The sequence below is a fragment of the Hippocampus zosterae genome, chromosome 4, assembly GCF_025434085.1.
Source record: "Hippocampus zosterae strain Florida chromosome 4, ASM2543408v3, whole genome shotgun sequence".
Lineage (NCBI taxonomy): Eukaryota > Metazoa > Chordata > Actinopteri > Syngnathiformes > Syngnathidae > Hippocampus > Hippocampus zosterae.
The window spans coordinates 25,638,595-25,658,065 of record NC_067454.1 but is presented as its reverse complement, the minus strand read 5'-3'; the positions used below and the strand labels follow the sequence as shown (position 1 = coordinate 25,658,065).

At 44.1% G+C, this 19,471-nt stretch overlaps 3 protein-coding genes across 8 annotated transcripts in view; 2 read left to right on the top strand and 1 right to left on the bottom strand.

Moving 5' to 3' along the window:
- The window catches only part of tp53bp1 (tumor protein p53 binding protein, 1), a 28,720-nt gene extending 28,324 nt beyond the window's left edge, over positions 1 to 396 (top strand). For all 4 annotated transcript variants that reach the window (XM_052063837.1, XM_052063836.1, XM_052063838.1 and 1 more), the window contains one exon: positions 63 to 396. In XM_052063837.1, coding sequence (XP_051919797.1) covers positions 63 to 274 — 212 coding nt within the window. In that variant the 3' untranslated portion in view covers positions 275 to 396. The remainder of the gene's footprint in view (positions 1 to 62) is intronic.
- On the bottom strand, positions 377 to 10,447 carry tubgcp4 (tubulin, gamma complex associated protein 4). Its single transcript, XM_052063927.1, has 18 exons — positions 10,256 to 10,447; positions 9,842 to 9,970; positions 9,113 to 9,235; positions 8,964 to 9,017; positions 8,832 to 8,888; positions 5,762 to 5,841; positions 5,364 to 5,565; positions 5,124 to 5,289; positions 4,930 to 5,054; positions 4,727 to 4,777; positions 4,428 to 4,533; positions 3,782 to 3,889; positions 2,584 to 2,728; positions 2,316 to 2,493; positions 1,952 to 2,086; positions 1,369 to 1,485; positions 1,147 to 1,286; positions 377 to 783 (listed from the first exon to the last, which is right to left on the bottom strand). Exons 1-18 carry the CDS (start codon positions 10,331 to 10,333, stop codon positions 777 to 779), a joined length of 2,001 nt encoding a protein of 666 aa, XP_051919887.1. The 5' UTR covers positions 10,334 to 10,447; the 3' UTR covers positions 377 to 776.
- Positions 10,448 to 10,468: 21 nt separating this feature from the next.
- Positions 10,469 to 15,703, top strand: cdkn2aip (CDKN2A interacting protein). 3 transcript variants are annotated; one of them, XM_052064013.1, is made up of 4 exons: positions 10,469 to 10,937; positions 11,060 to 11,309; positions 11,390 to 11,499; positions 14,748 to 15,703. In XM_052064013.1, the coding sequence occupies exons 2-4, from the start codon at positions 11,062 to 11,064 to the stop codon at positions 15,335 to 15,337; spliced, it is 948 nt and encodes a 315-aa protein (XP_051919973.1). In that variant the 5' UTR covers positions 10,469 to 10,937; positions 11,060 to 11,061; the 3' UTR covers positions 15,338 to 15,703. The 3 variants fall into 3 exon arrangements, with proteins under 3 accessions (XP_051919973.1, XP_051919974.1, XP_051919975.1); XM_052064014.1 differs by having other exon boundaries at positions 10,470 to 10,735; XM_052064015.1 differs by having other exon boundaries at positions 10,472 to 10,937; positions 14,751 to 15,703.
- The last annotated feature ends 3,768 nt before the right edge of the window (positions 15,704 to 19,471 follow it).

Below are 19,471 nucleotides of genomic sequence, written 5' to 3'. Positions count from 1 at the left end.
ATTGTTCGAATATTCTGCTTTGACAAAGTGACCAAAATTTACTTTCTCCCTCTCGCTTGTAGACGTCCCTGCTGGCAAGTATGATGTGGTAGTGTCAGACCATTCCTGCCCTCCACTTCTCGAGAAAAATGTGGCATCACTTCAAGTCCCGCTGGTGTCGCCTGAGTGGCTTATCCAGAGTGTCATCTGTGGGGAGCGCCTTGGTTTCCAGACCAAGCCTCAATATCACCACAATTACTCCTCCTTGACGTCGCCATCGTCGTCATCATCATAATATACATGGAAACTGCCTTCAACCCAATTCACTCTTCAGCATTTGTTCTACTGCATGCCTCTACTGTACATAACTTCATTGTGTGTTTTTATGGAATAAATGTCAGCCTTGTTTCACTTTAATGGAGCACTTTTTGTTTTTGACACAAAATTGTTACATGCAATAAGGTTTCGATATATTTACACTTCATACAAAAGTGTGTAGGAGTGACCGACCGTTGAGGAAAAGTTTTCCTCATGAATTCTGGATCTGTTCAACTGCTCATAACATTGTTGAGACTTGACAGCCGCCCCCAATGGAGAAGCTGTCGAGAAGTGGATGGCATGTTGATGGGCAGATCCAAATCACGGTCATAAGTCTTGACTGAGAAGTCAGCCCATGAAGGGGATATTTTGACATTTGAAATTGAAATGCAACGTTTCAATAGATCAGAAACACCACACTCAAAAGACTGAAGGGAGAGAGTTTTCGGGTGGCTAAACAGCAATTCACTCTGGTCTTCTCAAACACTAAAAGGAAAGCAAGAAAATAGCATACAATTTAGACAAATAAGTGACAACTTTGACTTACAAAAAGGAGGTAACTATTGAAATTGAAAGAAAATTAGACACCCATCTTTTTGGATAGCTATCTAATTAACTACACAGTATGTCTTACTGCTCCAATAAGGCTGCCACAATCATTTTTTCCAGATTTTTTTTTCTTCTTCAAAACATCTGTGACAAGCATTAATTGGGCACATGTTTTTGTTTGGCTCCCAGCCTTGCAAACTTGTACTGCCTAACAGACCAAGGATATAGTCACAGCTTTGGATATCATTTCGTTAGACTGACAATTCAACTAAGACAATGGATCCAAAGTGTGTGATTCACCTGCCCAGCGTGCCTCCAGCCTGGGTGTAGTACTTGTTGTAGTCCAGTCGCAGGAGGAGCTGAGCAAGATCTGAGTTGATCTGATGATTCCGCACGCTTGACAAGATTTTGAAGAGGAGCGATGACTGACGCCTGAAGCCCTGAAGTAAACACAGACTACAGTATGAAGCAACCCTTTCCCCCCTGAACATGAAGGAACAATGAAAAGAGTAGCCAGCCCACCTTGACGAGAATGTCCAACTGAGCGGATCCCCTCTCATCTAGGGATGTCACACTTTGACTAACCAAAGAGCAGAAATTTAGACAGAGCTCCAGGATTTCATTCAGGCAGTGGAAGACCTGAGAACAGCAGCATTAGAACAGGGATGTCAAACTCATTGTTGTCGCCGACCACTTTGAAGGTACGTGTTCCCTCGGAGGGCCGTTATAACCACAAGAACGTTTCCTCCTCTCCTCGTATTTTTTCTTGTACACAACAAATTAATAGATAGTTTTGAAAGCAGTCGAGTCAATTATAATAGTTTGCCGATTATTGTTCAAGTGAGTGGAAACAGGGTAACAAAATTAGTGCAAAATCTCAACGTCATTTAATACACATGAGAATATCACATTTTGGGACCGATTTTAGCAAGGATCATGAAATTTGACACAATTTGTTTTCGGGGGGGGGACATAAAATGACGTGGCAGGCCGGATCCGGCCCCCCGGCCTTGGGTCTGACACACGTGCATTAGAGGCTTGGATTTGTCTTATGTACAATATCAGTTACTGTAACTATCATTTAAAGTGCAGTTTGATTCCATACTGGTTTCAGGAGAATGAAGGACTGGGCAAGCAGGTTGCTGAGGAAATGGTCATGGGCGAGTCTGATACTCTCAAAATCTCTGGTGGAGTTGATCTGGTGAAGCAGCTGTGAGAACTGGGACTCCAACACGTCCACCTGGACACATACAGTATACCAAAACAGCTTGTGCGTGTCCCATTGATATTGGGAGACTCTGTAATATCTGTTGAAAAATTACAACGGGAACCTTACAGGTATTTGCCATCATGGCTCAACATGTACCTACCAGGAACCAACCAAAAATATAAAGGCTTAATGTTTGGCAGGATGAAACCAGCATAGGGGAAAATCCAGAAGAGTCACGTGCGGTTCAGTTGGCTGTTACCTGCAAGTAGTACTGCAAGTTATCGATGAGGAAAGCCATGTGGTTACGTAGCCTCCACTTGATAGCATCTGTCTGACTGGACTGAAGATGTTTCCTCTGCATCTGCAAAGCCCAGCAGTGCTGGAGCTGTGACTGCACCCGCCGCACACTCAGCAGGTACCTGAACACGACGTTGTATCTAACCGAAGAGACACAAGAGAACGCAAAGCTCACCAAACGGAAGCCGACCTAATTTTAAGATGGCAAAGAGAACAAGATCAGGACTGACTTCTCCAGAACCGCCGGAGTGAAGAGGATGTGCAGCGGCCACTGAACCTTGTAGATGAGGCCGAGAGCAGCCCAGCCAGTAGGAGGCACCTCACGAGGGGAGACATCTTGTGGAGGAGTGGTTCCATCTCTTGGGCCCATCATCTCTGACCAAAATTCAAATTAATTAAAAAAAATAACCCAAGAGAACAGAACTAGATTAACCGTTGATCTTTTTTTTTTTGTCCTCTGTGTATTTTAGATCATGCCAGTCACATTTAACCAGAATGGCCGTGCCACATTTTTGGGACTGTAGAGTGTAAGTCACACCAGTCAAAAAATCCATCATGAAGAAAGAAAAATAACATAGTGTACGAGTTGGTACGGAGAATAAGTTCAAGTTTTGTGGGGACATTTCTTTTTACAAAAACAAAGACCAAGAACTGTAGAGCTCGCACCAAACCCGCAAAAACCTCATTCCCTCATTGCGTGTGTACGTAAAGAAATGTATTCCAAGTGTGCACTGCTTCACTCTGACCATTCGGACAGAGCGCAGTAAAAGGAAAGAAAAGAGCTGCAGGAGCTGCTGATTACAACATAGGCTGGGTTTGGAAATTACGAGGAGATTCTTCTCCAAACACACGCACCGAGTGATGTTAGGGCATGGAAGTGAATTTTTGAACTCACCCTGTGCTGACAGAGGCAAACGAGATCTAGTTGGATGTAAGTTACGCTACTAACTACAGAAAAGTTGTTCTGTTTTAGTAGCTGTTTTAGTTTAAAATGGCTTACCTTAATGGAAAAAAAAGCATGTCAGATTGTAGCCTCAGATAGCTGCTGCTTTGTTATTATACCTTTTCTCACTCTACATCCTTGTAGTGGCATCGACACATAGACACAAATTACAGTCAACTTGTTGACCATTTCTGCTTCTCAGCTTGAATTCGCTATGTCGTGCTAGAAGTGATTTTAATTTCTTCCATTGTTTCTATTTGTCGCAAGAAAAAGACCTTACAGTACATTGATTTCCTCCACTGAGTATCATGACAATGACAGATCAACATTTCAATCATTGATTTATACAAGAAAAACAATCTAAATAAGCATCCAGTGATATCTACATCAAGTCAAATAAACTGTCTTTAGATTCACTTTCAATAAATCTCAGTGATGGAAATGTGCGTCGATTTCAACATTGGTGTTCTGGCTCCACAGCTGACCTTTGCTGTCTTTGCCCTGGTAGTCAACAGTGAGGTGCAGCAAAGGCAGCAGATTGTCATCATCCAGCAACACCTTATGAGCTGCTTGCTGGAAGGCCACATTTACATCTGAGGAAAACAACAACAAAACAAATCATCAGGCATTGAAATGCATCACTTGTGCCAAAACATTCATTCGACATATCGAGTTACTTTGCAAGCTCAGTATTCCGTGCAGACGAGGTGTTGTAATGCTCCTTTCAAAACACCATTCATTATTTATAGAATCAAGTCATTGTGAACTATGGCGGTGGTAAAAGGTCAATTCGTAAGCCCGACAAGGTTTGAGGATTGCAGGGCAGTCAATTCATGACTTGCATCCAAAAATGAATGGTCATGTTGCCATCAGACAGACTGAAAAGTGAAGCGAGAGCACCTTTTCATGTTGCTCCATTTTACTTTCATGCACTCCGTAACTTGATAACATGATAAGCTGTCCGCTGTAGTAACCGTTGTCTCTCAAGGGGTTAAACCACCTCATCCACTGGCAGGATTTTCAAATTGAGCCTCCTGGAAATTAACTGCAAGCTTTGTTTGATGTCAGTCTCATTCCAACTGCCAGAGGAAAGGAAGGCTCGAAAGAACCATAAAGCTTGATGTGATTTACCGTGCTCGGTGACGGCGGTGGGTGGGGTCTTCAGCATGTGCTGCGCGAGGTCAATAAAAACCTGATAGAGCTCACCACGACCCAGCAAGTAGAAGTCCTTGATAATCTGAAATCAGAAGAGAGTAGTGGGAGAGATCTCTGTCCCTTTGCACACCCAAATCACTGCACATAGCCAAGTAAGTTTGGAATGAAATCCTTGTACATTTTAAACAGACCTGAACAATATAGAAGATACTGATTCTGGTGTCTTCATCAACCCCAAGTTGGGACATAAAAAGAATTGAGAGAATAGATCGTACCTTAAGCTGCTCAAGGAGCTCGGACTCCTCCACCATCAGTGTCCAAAGATGCTGAAAAGTCCATCCAAAATGCTCATGTACTATTATTAAATGAAAGACAGACTACTCCTAAAAATGTTTGAGTTAGTTCTGAAATTTCCACCCAAAGCCGACAAGCCCTAACATTTTGTGAGTGGTGTATACGACGGTACTAAATTGTTTACCTCGGCCACTGTGCTTCGGATGCGATCAATTAAGTTTTCAAAATCAGCCAGGCTGAAAAGAGGCTGCTGCTTAAGTCGGTGCAAATCCGCCGCAAATGCGTCCTCCTGGTGCTTCAATATGGAGCCTAAAACGATCTTGTTTTATTCACTCCAACTCAAATGGCAATAAAGTTCACTTTTGTGCAATAGGGTACCTGCCCGAGAGGGACTGTGGTTATGGTTTTCAAACATCTGCACAGATTCTCCAACAAATAGGATCTTCTCTGCCACTCGTATCGGAATGTAGGAGGGCAACATCTCTGCTCGCAGGGAGAACTGCTGGAGGGACGGAGCCAGCATGTTCTCCTCCTCGATCAACCTCTGCCAAGCCACACACCGCAGAGTTGAAAATCTCTCGAAAAAATCCAGAGTTGGGCATCAGCCGTGCTTCTCACCAGGTCCTGAAGTTCCCTCAGCTGTTTGCCGCTGAAGCCTCCCAGGCCGAGGTCCTCCTCATCCTCCTCCTGGTAGGCAGCGGCCCCTCCTGCACTTGGACCCTGTTTCACGAAAAACTCCTCGCTTTGGTCGAGCAGCAATCCATGCAGCATCCAGGCGGCAAGCTGCTTGTACATCACACCGTGGCACACGGCAAGGATCCTAAAGATTGGCGCAAAATGCCCACATACCAAGTGTTCGGATGCATTCAATTTTTTTTTTTTTTGCAACGGCATATTGAGAGGGTTTATTTGAAAACCAAAACACAAAACAAAAGTCCAGTTATTGCTAACTTAATTTATGCATAGTGTACGAAAACATAATGGCCTTACGCAATCGTGCAAACGGTATGACTTACTTTTCTAAGGCCATGCGGACTGGAGGAAGCCCCCCACAACTGTGCTTGTATACCGTTTCCAGGATCTGGCAGCCGTGGATCTAAAGCGGAAAAGACATTAACCAGATGGTTGTCAGATACCCCAGTGATGTTTATTAGAGTTGCGACAATTCATCGACAACTAATGGACTATCACTTGAATCGATTATTATTTTTAATAAGAAACCTTGTATCACATTCTCTGATTTCAACCCCTCCAAGGTAATTACTCTCTGATTTCTCTAACCCTCCCTGAAAACAAATTGATTACACTAGTCAACACATTTTTAGTACAGTACATTTTTTAAATCAGAGATGCAGGTGAACTTGAAATAATAAATAATACTTTGTATACAGTGAAGGTTTATAGCAGGTCGAATTTAAAACAAAAAAATGTCAATCTCTCCAAAACCTGTTGTGCTGATTTTTTTTTTTTAATCTGTGTCACGCTGAGGGACACTGACTCAAATCTGTGTTGAATCAAAATATGACATTAGCTAATGTCTGCATTGACGTTGGAATAAAGTACAATAATCAAATTTTTTTTTAATGTTACGATCCACACCAATGACAGGATCAGAATGAACTTTTGTTGGTGTGTTTTTTATGAGTTGAGTTTGAGTTTGGTTTGTTTAGTGAACATAAAACATATTCAGTAATAATTTGACAGAAAATAAAGTAAATAAAATAGTAAAAAGGAAAGAGATACACGTCATCATTAAACACAGTTATTATAATAATAATAATAATACATCACATTTGTAAGCGCCTATCACAACACTCAAGGACACTGTACAGCCAAGACCAATAGTAAAACACAGATAAAATAATAAATAAAGAAAGAAAGATTTAAGGCGGGTAGGCAAGTCTGAATAGGTGGGTTTTGATCTGGGTTTTGAATAAGGAAAGAGAGTCAATATTACGAATGTTGGGAGGAAGCGAGTTCCAGAGTTTGGGGGCAGAGCGACTGAAGGCTCTGCACCCCATTGTACTGAGACGGGCAGAGGGTAGAAAAAGGTGGAGGGAGGATGAGGACCTGAGTGAGCGAGAGGGAATGGAGATTTGAAGAAGATCTGACAGATAGGGGGGCGCAAGGTTATGGATGGCTTTGAATGTATAGAGAAGTATTTTGAAGTTGATTCTAAGTTTGACAGGAAGCCAGTGGAGCTGTTGGAGGATGGGGGTGATATGATGGAAGGAGGGGGTTCTCGTGATGATCCGGGCTGCTGAATTCTGAACAAGTTGAAGTTTATGGAGGAATTTTTGATGGACACCGAAGAGGAGTGAGTTGCAGTAGTCAATACGGGAAGTGACGAGACCGTGAACAAGGAGAGCGGTGGTGTGCGGAGTGAGTGAGGGACGCAGGCGGTTTATATTGCGAAGGTGGAAATGAGCGGACCGGGTAATGTTATTGATGTGGGAGTGAAAGGATAGTGAACTGTCAAGGATGACACCCAGACTCTTCACCTCTGGGGAAGGAGATATAGTGGCATTATCAATTGTGAGGGAGAAACTGCCGGCTGTGTTTAGAGTGGATTTGGTACCGACGAGTAGGAGTTCAGTTTTATTGCTGTTTAGCTTGAGGAAATTGTGGGTGAACCAAGATTTGATTTCTGAGAGACAGTGAGAGAGGGACGAGGGTGGGAGAGAAGCGTCGGGTTTGCTGGAGAGATAGGGCTGGGTGTCATCCGCAAAGCAGTGAAAGTGTAAGCCAAATTTGCGGAAAATGTTTCAGAGTGGAAGGAGGTAGACAATGAAGAGGAGCGGACCGAGGACAGAACCCTGGGGAACACCAGAAGAAACGGGGAGGGATTGTGAAGTAAAAGAATCAAGTTGAATGAACTGAGAGCGGCCAGTGGGATATGAGTGGAACCAATGTAGAGGGGTGTCGGTGATGCCTATGGTAGAGAGTCTATTGAGGAGGATGGGGTGAGAGATTGTGTCGAAGGCTGCACTCAGGTCAAGGAGGATGAGGATGGAGATAAGGCCAGAGTCTGCTGCCATGAGAAGATCGTTTGTGAATTTTATGAGGGCTGTTTCAGTACTGTGACGGGGACGGAAGACGGACTGGATTTGTTCATAAAGACTATTGTCGGTGAGGTGGGAGTGGAGCTGAGAGGCGACAGTTTTCTCCAGAATTTTCGAGATGAAGGGAAGATGGGAAATGGGGCGTAGGTTATTGAAGTCATTGGGATCTGAACCAGGTTTTTTTCAGGATTGGGGTGACAACTGCAGTTTTGAAGAGCACAGGAACAATTCCAGTCGACAGAGAGGAATGGATAATGGCTGAGATGAAGGGAAGCAGAGAGGGTAGGCAGGATTTGACCAGAACTGTGGGGAGGGGATCGAGCTGACAGGAGGAAGTCTTGGATTTAATGATGAGGTCTGAAATTAATGAGAGATGGGGGAGTTCAAAAGAAGAGAACAGTTTGCAAGGGGTGAGAGGGTCAGATGAGGGGAAAGGTACAGAGGAGCCCAGATGCTGATGGATTCTGTTGATTTTTTCATTGAAAAAGAGGAGAAGTGCGTTGCAGGTGTCACGAGAGTAAAAGTGAGGTGGTAGGGAGTCAGGAGGTTGAGTGATTCTGTTCCAAAGGGGAAAGAGAGTCTTAGTATTTCCATCATTGGAGCAGATGAGTCCGGAGTAGTAATGTGATTTTGCTTGAGAGATGGAATCCTTGTAGAGGGATAGTTGAGCTGCATAGATGTCCTTGTGAGCAGTGAGGCCGGTTTTCCTATAATATTATGTTCAAGGGACTCGGGAGAATTTACGCTGTCAATTTCAAATAACGTCCTATTTTTGAAATTCAAACCCGCTTTTGTTTTGTCCATCCAACTCATCGATGAACCAGCAGATGAATCGTTAGTTGCAGGCCTACTTCTTACTCATTTCTTCAAATATCATTATGTCAGACTTTAGTCTGCAGTTTGATGTTATTAAATGTGATCCTGCAATTAAACTCACTGTGCCTGAATTTCAGTTTCAACCGACATGCTCTACTGGTCTTGACAGCATTGCATCTGTTTTTGTCATGCAGCCGGTCCTCCTCACCTTCTGCGATTTGATCGTTTCAACCACCACCATCACCGAGGGAAAAAGCAACTGAAACTTTTGAAAGGGGAGAGATGTAACAGCTGTTCAGACAAGATTCTTCACGTTATTCACCGATGTTTACAAGCCTACCTGATCAAGCTTATAATTCACATGGGATATTGTCAGGTGGGGATCACAGAGGAACTGAAAATGACACATGCATACACACACAGACGTTAACCTGCTGTCTTCTTGACTCACCTCTCAGTTAGTTTCATTTTTAATGCCTTTTTTGGTACCTCCTGTTCAAGGTCCAGTAGAGCCTGTCTGTATGGCTGCAGTATTGAGTCCAAGCCTGTGCAGAATGCACGCAAGTAAATCCCATGAAGTCCCATCTGGCCGGCCTGATTTGTGTGATGTTCCTACAAAGAAAGCATTCAATGACTCGGATTGTGGAATGGTGCAACAATTAATCAAAAACGTATAACAAATGAAAAAAGAAGATAAAAATAAGGTGGGGGAAATGCTCATTTGCATACAACCATGTCACATCCTGTCAAAGTAACATTTGCATGCATTCCAAAGGCAAGTGAGTTGATCGCTTTCAATGCCCCTCCAAGGAAGGCGAGAATTCATTCTCCGCCCAATGAAATTCCTTTTCAGACCTCAAGGATCCAATGCGCCATCAAGCAAAAGGCCCAATGGAATCCCATCTGAGGACACTGTCAGTCATAGGAAAATGCCCACACTTGCTGCCGCCTCCTCTTCCAAAGTCAAGCCATGTGTTTAATTGACCTTACAATGCCAGCCGCCGCATACCTTTTTAACTCGTATTCATGTTGAGCGCCCGCGGGATGAAAATTAATATTTTACAACTAATTAATGCAGAAATACAGGAAACTTCCAGGGCTTCACACATTTTTCTTGCAACCATACACACAAAAAATTGCAGCAAATCTACATTTTTTTTGAAAGATGAAAATTAAGCATACAGGAAAAATATATTCAACTTGACATCTGAAACTTACCTGTTGATGCACATGGCCAGTATGTTGCTCTATGAATTCTGTAAAGCGTACGTAATCTGAGCCCATTTTACAGAGCCGGTTGAGTACACTGGTCTCACTTGGGTGAAGGAAGGGCAGGTCCTGGGACACCTGCACACACAAGTTTCATGACCCAAAAGATCATAGATAGCTTCATTATTGTGTTTATTATGTTTCAGACAGAGCTGCTGGTTTGAACTACGGGTCCCACTGCTTTAAGAAGGAATTTGTAAAATGCTCTGATACTGTTTGCTGTACTAACACTACCTCTTAGAATGTAAAAGCGTCCAAGACTCATAGACATGCTGAACTCTGATTAGGTGCAATTTCTGTGCGTACTCCACTGTGCCTTCAGCCACTGCCCTTCCAATCAATGAGTAAGACGTTCCGCTTTACCTGTAAACCCGTCCGTTTATTGCAGGTGAAAATGGTCCCCGGGTATCCACTCAATGCCAACAACAATTCGTGAATCATTCTACTTCTAGCTTTATGAAGTATAAATGAAAATCCACAGCAGTACTGTCTGAAATCATCAAAACAAACCGCCGCTGGAGCTGTCGCTGGTTGGTGACGTAAGGCCCCAAAGCATCATGGGACGTCTGCGCAACTGGCTTGATTCAATCTGTATTTCATTTACGTTTGAGTTATGTTAAACTGTCGAGCTACTAGCAACTAATCGGATTTTGAGAAGTCAAATTTTCACCTTGTGCTTTTATTGTATCGGTAAAATACACGTGAAATATGCATCCACCGCCTGCTTGTTGCACTGTGGTTGGAAATTGTAGTTCTTTTCCGTAAACGGAACTTCCCAACCAACGTCATCAGTCAGTCATGCAGTAGCTACTAGCAACACCCCGCAACACAAGTGGAAGCCTGGTAATTCGATATAACAAGTTGAAAACAAGATGTGATCAAAATGTAAACCTGGTCGTTATTAGACGTCATAGTTTGCGATTTGTATTAATCTTGCTAATTAGCGCCGCTTGTTGGACTCACTTCGTCCTCATCGTGTAACGTTCTTAGTTTAAATGAGTGAAGAAGTTCTCTCAGATACATCAACGAATTAAGCTTTAAAAAAGTAAACGAGTAACCAAACCATCGTATTTGATGACACGACCCTATACTGTTGGCCAGACAGCAGTTTTAAGCAATCTGTTCCCATATTTACGAAAGTGTCCAATGTGTATTATTAAATCGCAGGCATGGCGAAGGTGACGACAGAGGAGGACCTCGTTTCGGAGTACCTGACCCAGAACCGAGAGTTGGCCCAGTGGGTCGACACTTTAAGAGGCTACTGTGAAAACAACAAACAGTGGTTTGCTCGCAGAGAGTTCATCCTTAAAAACATGGACGCTTACCCTACAGTGAAACCAGGAGTCTCCAGTAACAGTCTGGATAGGCTGCTGTCTCTCTCCATGGTTTGGGCGAACCATGTTTTCCTCGGCTGCAGGTAGGACACACAACAGTGGAGCCCAATGACAAACGGGACTGCAAACTGGAGGCTAAATATCTTCCTTCCCATTCTCGAAGCTATCCAGAGGCTGTCATGGACAAAATTAAAGAGATGGGTGAAGGAATAGTTGTCCAAGATCGTCCAGTTCATAAAACTACACGCAAGGAAAAGTGCAGGACCCCATTAGGTAAGACAAACTTGATTGAAAAACGTTTTGCAGATGTTGAAAGTCGTGTGAGCTCGAAAGTGGCATGATTTTATCTTGTGTATAATATGTCATACAAACACCACACTGATTATTTCGACAGTGGAGATGGACATTCACTAAAATAGGCTTTTGCACTTTTGGGCTCAGCTGGTTTTAACCATCAAACATTTGAAAGTGCAACAGTAGCGTGAGATGAAGTTTGAAGTCATGGAATTGGAAGTCTTAGTGGAAGACAAACAAGCACATCACTGAGATACAGAAAAGAAATCTGTCATTCTGATCATTTTAAGGAAGCCAGCAAACACATGAACCCATGTTTTGTTTCACTTGCATGCTTAATTGTCATATAAGTTTCAATTGACAGTATAACACACCAGAAAAGTTATTCTATGAATGCTGTCTTAAGTTAATTAGAGTGTGAGGTATGTGTGCTCAGACTTGTCCCCATGGGTGTGCCATTGGGTGGGGCATGCCCACCTACCTACCAAGATCCTTATTTCAAAATAAGCATGTTTTTTTTCAGACTTTATCCATTGTTTGAACTATTTTATCCTCGTGACGATCGCAGGCGTGCTGGAGCCTATCACAGCTGTCTTCGGGTATCAGGTGGGGGACACCGTGAACCGGTTGGCAGCCAACCGCAGAGCACACATGGACCAACAACCATTCGCTCCCACAATCACACTTTAGAGAGATCAATTGACCTACTATGCATGTTTTTGGAATGCGGGAGGAAACCGGAGTACCCGGAGAAAACCTACGCAGGCATGAGGAGAACCTGGAAACTACACACGGGGAGGCCGGAGCCAAAATCGAAGCGGGCACCTCTGCACTGTGAGGTGGAAGTGATAATCAGTTCACCACCACGCCGCTTGTAAAATCACTTTCATTAATGCTGTTTAAGGGGAATTTAAAAAAAGAAACTCCCAATCTGGATGTTTTGGGATGGAAGCACACCCGTTAAGTCATGTGTAATTCATGTTAGGGTCCCAAAATGGATTTGACAGACATTTGGCTAATCACCTTCCAAGTTGCATGGTATTCCAAAAAAAGGGAAATAATTTCCTAGTCTAACAACATGTTGAATGGTCTTGATTTATTTACAGCCATATTTAAAAATTAACCACATTTAAAGAAGATATGTTCTGAACATTTGCACATCTCGTAATAACATTCCTTGTTGCATGCTTTTTTTCCAAACACCCCAATGCTGAATAATTGTGGACACTTTACACACTATATTTCTTGTCTTGTTGAAATTAGACAGTTTTCCCCAAAGCGTCACTGTTAGCTGAATGTGTGATGTGTCACAGGTGGTGCACATATTGAACACTTGTGGAATTCATGACAGAATATGCAGAATACTTTGAGAATCCTTGTGCATTCTGAATGTCATATTTAAATTAGATCGTGTAGTGACTCAGATGTTCAAGTGTCAATCAATGTAAAAAAAAAAGATGTGTACATAAAAATGGGTCGCCCTTTACATTTTTCTCCTCTTCTTGAATGTAGTCTGGTGCTCGTACCATGAGTAGTACTCAAGTTACTCTCGTGGAACTTGGAAGAAATACAAAAATTAATAGATTAAAAAAAGAAATAATACAGCAAGTCAATTTCTTGTTAACATTCTTTTTTTTAATTGTGTAGCAGCAATAGATTTACTTTTTAATGAATGATTTAATGGCATTGGACTTAAGTCAAGTCAAGTCAAGTCAACAGTATTTATAGAGCACTTTCAAACAGCCATCGCTGCATACAAAGTGCTGTACATGGAGCGATTTAACATATACAATAAACAGTAAGACGAATCAGTAATAAGTAATAAGTAATAAGGCGGTAGAAAGCACCAAGCAGTAAAACCAATAACAAATCTAAGTCATGCTGAGTCAAACGCCAAAGAATACAAGTGAGTTTTGAGGAGGGCTTTAAAGATGGGCAGCGAGGAGGCTTGCCGAATGTTCAGTGGGAGGTCATTCCAGAGAGACGGACCAGCAACAGAAAAGGCTTGATCCCCTCTGAGCCTCAGTTTAGTTCTTGGTACGTCTAGCAAAGACTGGTCCACAGACCTGAGGCGCCGGGCAGGGGTGTAGGGGCGTATGAGCTCAGAGAGGTAAGGTGGCGCGAGATTAGTCAGAGATTTGAAAACAAAGAGGAGGATCTTAAAAATAATTCTAAAATGAATGGGGAGCCAGTGAAGGGATGCCAAAGTAGGAGTTATATGCTCCCTCTTACGTCCATGCCCTCCAACCCTGTGCAGGGTAGACAAGCATGGCCGCTCCACCCGGATGCCCGCCCTTACCGGCCTTGTCCGCACCCTTCTCTACCCCCCTCTAGCTACTTCCCCAGCTATACCGGTGCTTGTCCGCAGCCGTCCTGGCAGTCTCAGCGGGGCCAGTCCCCCCCGCTGCGCCCTCTCCGCTACCACTGTGTCAGCGACACTGGCGCATCCGCCTGCCTGTTCAGCACCCCCATCGGGGCACCAGCCCATCTTTCGGGAATCCGAGGTACATCGTCGCCCCGACTGTACCTACTGATCAGTGACCCTTGCCAACCATCACTGTACTGGGGTCGCTCCTCCCCAGTAGGACCATTAGTTTCCTTCCAACCCCTGGTACCTCCGCCCCCGGGAGGCCAATTGTTGGGTTTTTTTTTTTTTTTTTTTTTGGTCCCTCTTTTCATTTTATTTTGACTCCGAGACGATGCCATTCACGATATCGATCGAGTAGAGCATGCATCTCCTGCTCAAGAATCTCGCAAAGGACGATCTCCGCGCTGCCGTCATGCCGATGTCCTGCAGTATCTTATCGTTGCTGGCGGGCCACTTTCCTCTCGCTCCGATGGGGAATCCGTACACTTTATAGCTCTTGCCGCCATGCATGTTGGTCAATGTCTTCCCCACCGGCCGGTACTTCGCTTCCTTCTCTTTGGCCGCGTCTTCCAGCGTCTTAAGTTCAGGAAGACAACAGATGGCCCATTATATAAAGAAAAAACGTGTTTTGACTTTGGGTAGTTTAATTTACATTCAGATTTAAAAAGATCATTTGTAAAATAATAAACAAAGTCTGATGGTGGAAAGATCCTTTGCAGCTTGTTTGTGAAAAGGAACAGAGTGTACTGTGCTTTTTTTTTTCTTTTGCCGTCATGCAGTGTTTCTGTGTTTACGCGCCCACACTTGACGCTACAGTCTGTTGTCTCATTAAATGTTGCTTCTCTCTTTTCTTGTGAAGGAGCGCCCGATGACAGCTGTGCTAAACGAGCCCGATACGCTCCTAATGAGACCTACGGACGACCGGGCGGAAAAACATCCACGCGACCTATGAGTCAGAAATACGGGCCGGCCCAGCAGGCTCCTGCGGAGCACCAGCCTTTCTTCAACCGCCTCTACAAGGCCGTGGCCTGGAAGTTGGTATCGGCGGGAGGGTTCGGCCCCAATCTCGACCATTTCGAAATACTATGTAGCTGCGTGGAGTCATGTAAGCAGACCCTGACGTGCGTCTTTGTGCCGCTGAAGGACATTGTTGGCCTGCCAGCGGCTCGCACGCAGAAGGAAGGCCACGTGTGCGAAATTCGCTGTCAGACAGTCTACATGGGCACAGGCTACGGGCGAGACGAGGCCGCCGCCCGAGCCATGGCTTCCAAAGAGGCACTGAAAGTCTTCCAAGGCAGAAAAGTGACAGTAAAGATCGCCAGACGACGGTACAAAGGGAGGGAAGTGGAGGATTTGTTGTTGCTGGATGAGCAGCCTCGGAGTCAGGGCTTCCCACCCGCGCTCAGCTACCCGTTTCAGGATGAGTGTGCGGGAGATGGTTCTTTCTAAACGGGACCAACTTGTAATTTCGGACCTGCTGGAATGGAGCGTCTACTGAATGGAGCAATGGAGAAAGACACATTGGTTTGGGGACCACGAGCCGCGTGCACCTTCGCATCTCACATGGACCTGGATGTCAATTAGAATTGCATCAAGAGCCCGAAGTTTCGCATTTCACAAGTTTTGTTCTGCACTTTTGAACTTTTGAACCAGGCCCGGTTCACCGGTTGAGAGCCTTCATTTCTTTAAGTTACCTGGGAAAATAACTTGCTTTCGCCTTTCTCACAGTAGCAGCAACTCATATTTAAATTCAAATCCATTGTAAGGATCATACTAGTTTCTTTTTTTTCTGTTGATGTTTGATTTGTATTTTTTTTTTAAATCATGCTGCAGTTAGGTGATTTAAAAGTGCAAGTTTATATTGAGTCTGTCCTGGTCACAGTTTGCTTTCTTCCCATAACACCCCAAACACCGTCACTTCCCGGGCATGTTTTGCTTGAAAAAAAACAACAACAAAAAAGAATATGATTCTTCACAATAGTTGTACATTACCTCTTTTCGGAAGGGTGATTCTTGTCGCTCTGCGTTGCCGTTCGACTGTTAGATATCAGACATCGATATTTGCGTCGCACTACCCATGGCTTTAGTTTTCAAGGGTTAGCTTATTTTATACTAAGCAAATTAATTTGCTAGAATGTTGAAATTGTTGCACACGCTGCATGTGTGACGTTCCCTCGGACATCCTGCTTGCTCACATCACGCTGTCATTGTTGTAACACTGCATAGAGATTGGGGGGAGAGTTTCCTTCAGTCCGAGTTTTCTTGAATCCTGTAACTTGTTTTAATTTGAGTCGGGTGAGCCAGACTGCGAGAATTTTGGAAGGTCCAATGCTGCTCTGCTTTGTGATTTGTGTGTTTGTTCCACCTCGAGGTTGAACAGCAGGGTTGTCGTGAAACAATGATTATTTCACCTCTTTATGTTACTGGTAAGTTTACAGCAGGTCTTCAAGGTTTTCATCTTCAATAAAGGATCATTTGTGGTCTTCCATGTTGCCTCGCCGTCTGCTTTCGCTTCCTCACCACCAAATACACCTCTGATAACTCAATCTTCAGGTCAATTTATAGGTAAGCATAAGCGTTAGCATTGTGTGCTAATATACTGTACATTGTATAACTGCTACAAATAATTTATACCAGTATATTATACAGTTGTTGGTTAAAATGATGACAGCGATTTAGAAATGATCCCCAATATGACCACTAGAGGGAGCATTGTTTACATGTCTTTATATTACAGTACACAGTGACTAGTAGATAGGATGTTTTTTGTTTTTTAACCTTAAACTCATTATTATCAGTATTTTTAAGATGCATATTTAACTGTCTTAAAAAATTAGACCCCTGTCTAATAAAGATGAAATAAACCACTCACACTTTGAAGAAGACACCACACACTTAGGGCAAAATTTACATACTTGTCATGCTTTGAAAAGTAACATGAATGTTCGTTTATGTGTGTGTGTGTGTGTGTGCGCATGTAAGTATACATAACATACATGCATATTAAAAGAGGTCCAATGTTCAACTGGTTAGCGCATCAGCCTCGCAATGCAGAGTGGCATGTGAACAGTGGCAGGGTCCTAACAACAGAGCTGACCCACCAACACTGGAAACTGAAAGGTACTGGAAAGGTGTATGGGAGAAGGAGGTTGCACATAACAGCAGTGCACAATGGCTGGTGACCTTGAGAGAGGAGCACAGCAACCTCCCTGAACAGAACCCAGTTACCATAACAGTGGCAGACATACAGGAAAGAGTCTCAGATATGAAGAACTGGACAGCACCAGGCCCGGACATGGTCCACACCTACTGGCTAAAGAAACTCACAGCACTCCATGAGCGCGTAGCAGCACAAATGAACCAGCTGCTGAGGGATGGGACTCACCCAGGATGGCTAACCGAAGGGCGAACGATCCTGATCATGAAGGATCCCTCAAAGGGTGCAGTCCCATCCAACTATCGGCCAATAACCTGTCTCTCCACAACATGGAAGCTCATGTCAGGCATCATTGCGGCTAAGATAAGTGGACACATGGATCAATACATGAGCGAAGCACAGACGGGCATTGGTAGAGATACCAGGGGAGCCAAACATCAGCTCCTGGTTGACAGAACAGTCGCACAAGACTGCAGGTCCCGACGTACCAACCTGTGCACAGCTTGGATTGATTACAAGAAAGCCTATGACTCGATGCCACATACATGGATCACTGAATGCTTGGAGTTGTATAAGGTGAACAGGACCCTAAGAGCCTTCGTTGCGAACTCGATGAGGATATGGAAAACCACACTTGAAGCCAATGAATGGCAAGCCACTTACCCAAGTGTCCATCAAATGTGGCATATACCAAGGTGATGCACTGTCCCCACTGCTGTTCTGCATAGGACTGAACCCCCTCAGCCAAGTAATCACCAAGACAGGCTATGGATACCGCCTCAGAAATGGAGTTACGATCAGTCACCTCCTCTACATGGATGACATAAAGCTGTACGCTAAGAGCGAAAGGGACATAGACTCCCTGATCCACACGACCAGGATCTACAGCAGCGACATCGGGATGTCATTCGGGTTTGAGAAATGTAGTCGGATGGTGACTAAGAGAGGAAAGGTAGTCCGCACTGAAGGGGTCTCACTCCCTGAAGGAACAATAGCAGACATTGAGGACAGCTACAAGTACCTCGGTATACCACAAGCCAATGGCAACCTCGAACTGGCAACAAGGAAAGCGGCTACGGCCAAATACCTCCAGCGAGTGAGGCAAGTCCTAAGAAGCCAGCTCAATGGCAAGAATAAGACCCGGGCAATAAACAGCTATGTCCTGCCAGTGATCAGATACCCTGCAGGAATAATAAGGTGGCCAAAGGAAGAGATTCAGACCATGGAAATTAAAACCCGAAAGCTCCTAACCATGCATGGAGGGTTCCATCCCAAATAAAGCACCCTGAGACTGTACGCAAGCCGAAAGGAAGGAGGCCGAGGACTAGTAAGTGTGAGAGCCACTGTCCAGGATGAAACATCCAAGCTTCATGATTACATCAAGGAGAAGGCTCCAATGGATGACATACTCAGAGAATGTCTCAGACAATGGGGAACAGAGGATGAGGAGCTGGAAGAGGCACCAACATGGGAGGACAAGCCCCTACACGGGATGTACCACCGGACCATAACTGAAGTGGCTGATCTCAAGAAGTCCTATCAGTGGCTAGAGAGGGCTGGCCTGAGGAATAGCACAGAGGCACTCATCCTGGCTGCTCAGGAGCAGGGCCTGAGCACCAGAGCCATTGAGTCCCAGATATACCACACCAGACAAGACCCAAGGTGTAGGTTGTGCAAAGAGGCACCTGAGACGATCCAACACATAACTGCAGGGTGTAAGATGCTGGCATATATATATATATATGTAACGGAGTGATATATTGCGGTTATTAAATTATGAAGTGACGCAACAGCGCACGGTATGGCACCTGCCTCCCGCCGTAGTTCAGGTAGAGCTACCAGGGAAGTCACAGGGTAAGTCGGGTTTCATTGACGGTCCGGATTCATTCTAGTTTAATTACAATATTTCACTTTGTTTTCCCTTTTTCTACGGCGCGGTATATTTAATTAGTTCCCGGATTTGTTCCGAGTCCACATTGCTTTTTGTGTCGTCATTTAATTTAAGTTTTATCGAATGAAAGTTTTTATCCATTGAGTTAACAGGTGGGTTTTCTTTGTTGCGCAGTTATTTACTCGACTGAAAAGCCCCGTGACTTCACCTATCTTGGCATACTGTGTTGCAGGTAATGCTTCTTTCCTTTTCATTGTACTCTACATAGTTTTTCGTGTTGTTTTTCATTTGACTATTAATGTGGCTGGCGTGTACCCGCGCGGTTCGTCGCGGCCGCCATTACTGTGCATTGTGCAGCCGTTCTGCTGCGTGTGATGCGTTCAGTGGCGTCATGTAGATACCAGTGAATATGTTTTTTTGTCCTTTTCTTTGTAAATAGTTAATATACGATCACCTATGTTGTATATTTCGTTTGTTATGCTTTTAGTTTCTTATGGATGATGTTTAGTTCAGGTAGAGCTACCAGGGAAGTCAC

Excerpts from the sequence above, each read along its gene's own strand:
- tubgcp4 (XM_052063927.1), bottom strand. The coding sequence starts at position 10,333 with ATGATTCACGAATTGTTGTTGGCATTGAGTGGATACCCGGGGACCATT. Across the intron at positions 5,055-5,123 it reads CCACAGTCCCTCTCGGGCAG|GCTCCATATTGAAGCACCAG; the intron begins GTACCCTATTGC and ends AGATCGTTTTAG. Across the intron at positions 1,287-1,368 it reads AGTTGGACATTCTCGTCAAG|GGCTTCAGGCGTCAGTCATC; the intron begins GTGGGCTGGCTA and ends TGTTTACTTCAG.
- cdkn2aip (XM_052064013.1), top strand. The coding sequence starts at position 11,062 with ATGGCGAAGGTGACGACAGAGGAGGACCTCGTTTCGGAGTACCTGACC. Across the intron at positions 11,310-11,389 it reads CATGTTTTCCTCGGCTGCAG|CTATCCAGAGGCTGTCATGG; the intron begins GTAGGACACACA and ends CCATTCTCGAAG. Across the intron at positions 11,500-14,747 it reads AAAGTGCAGGACCCCATTAG|GAGCGCCCGATGACAGCTGT; the intron begins GTAAGACAAACT and ends TTTCTTGTGAAG.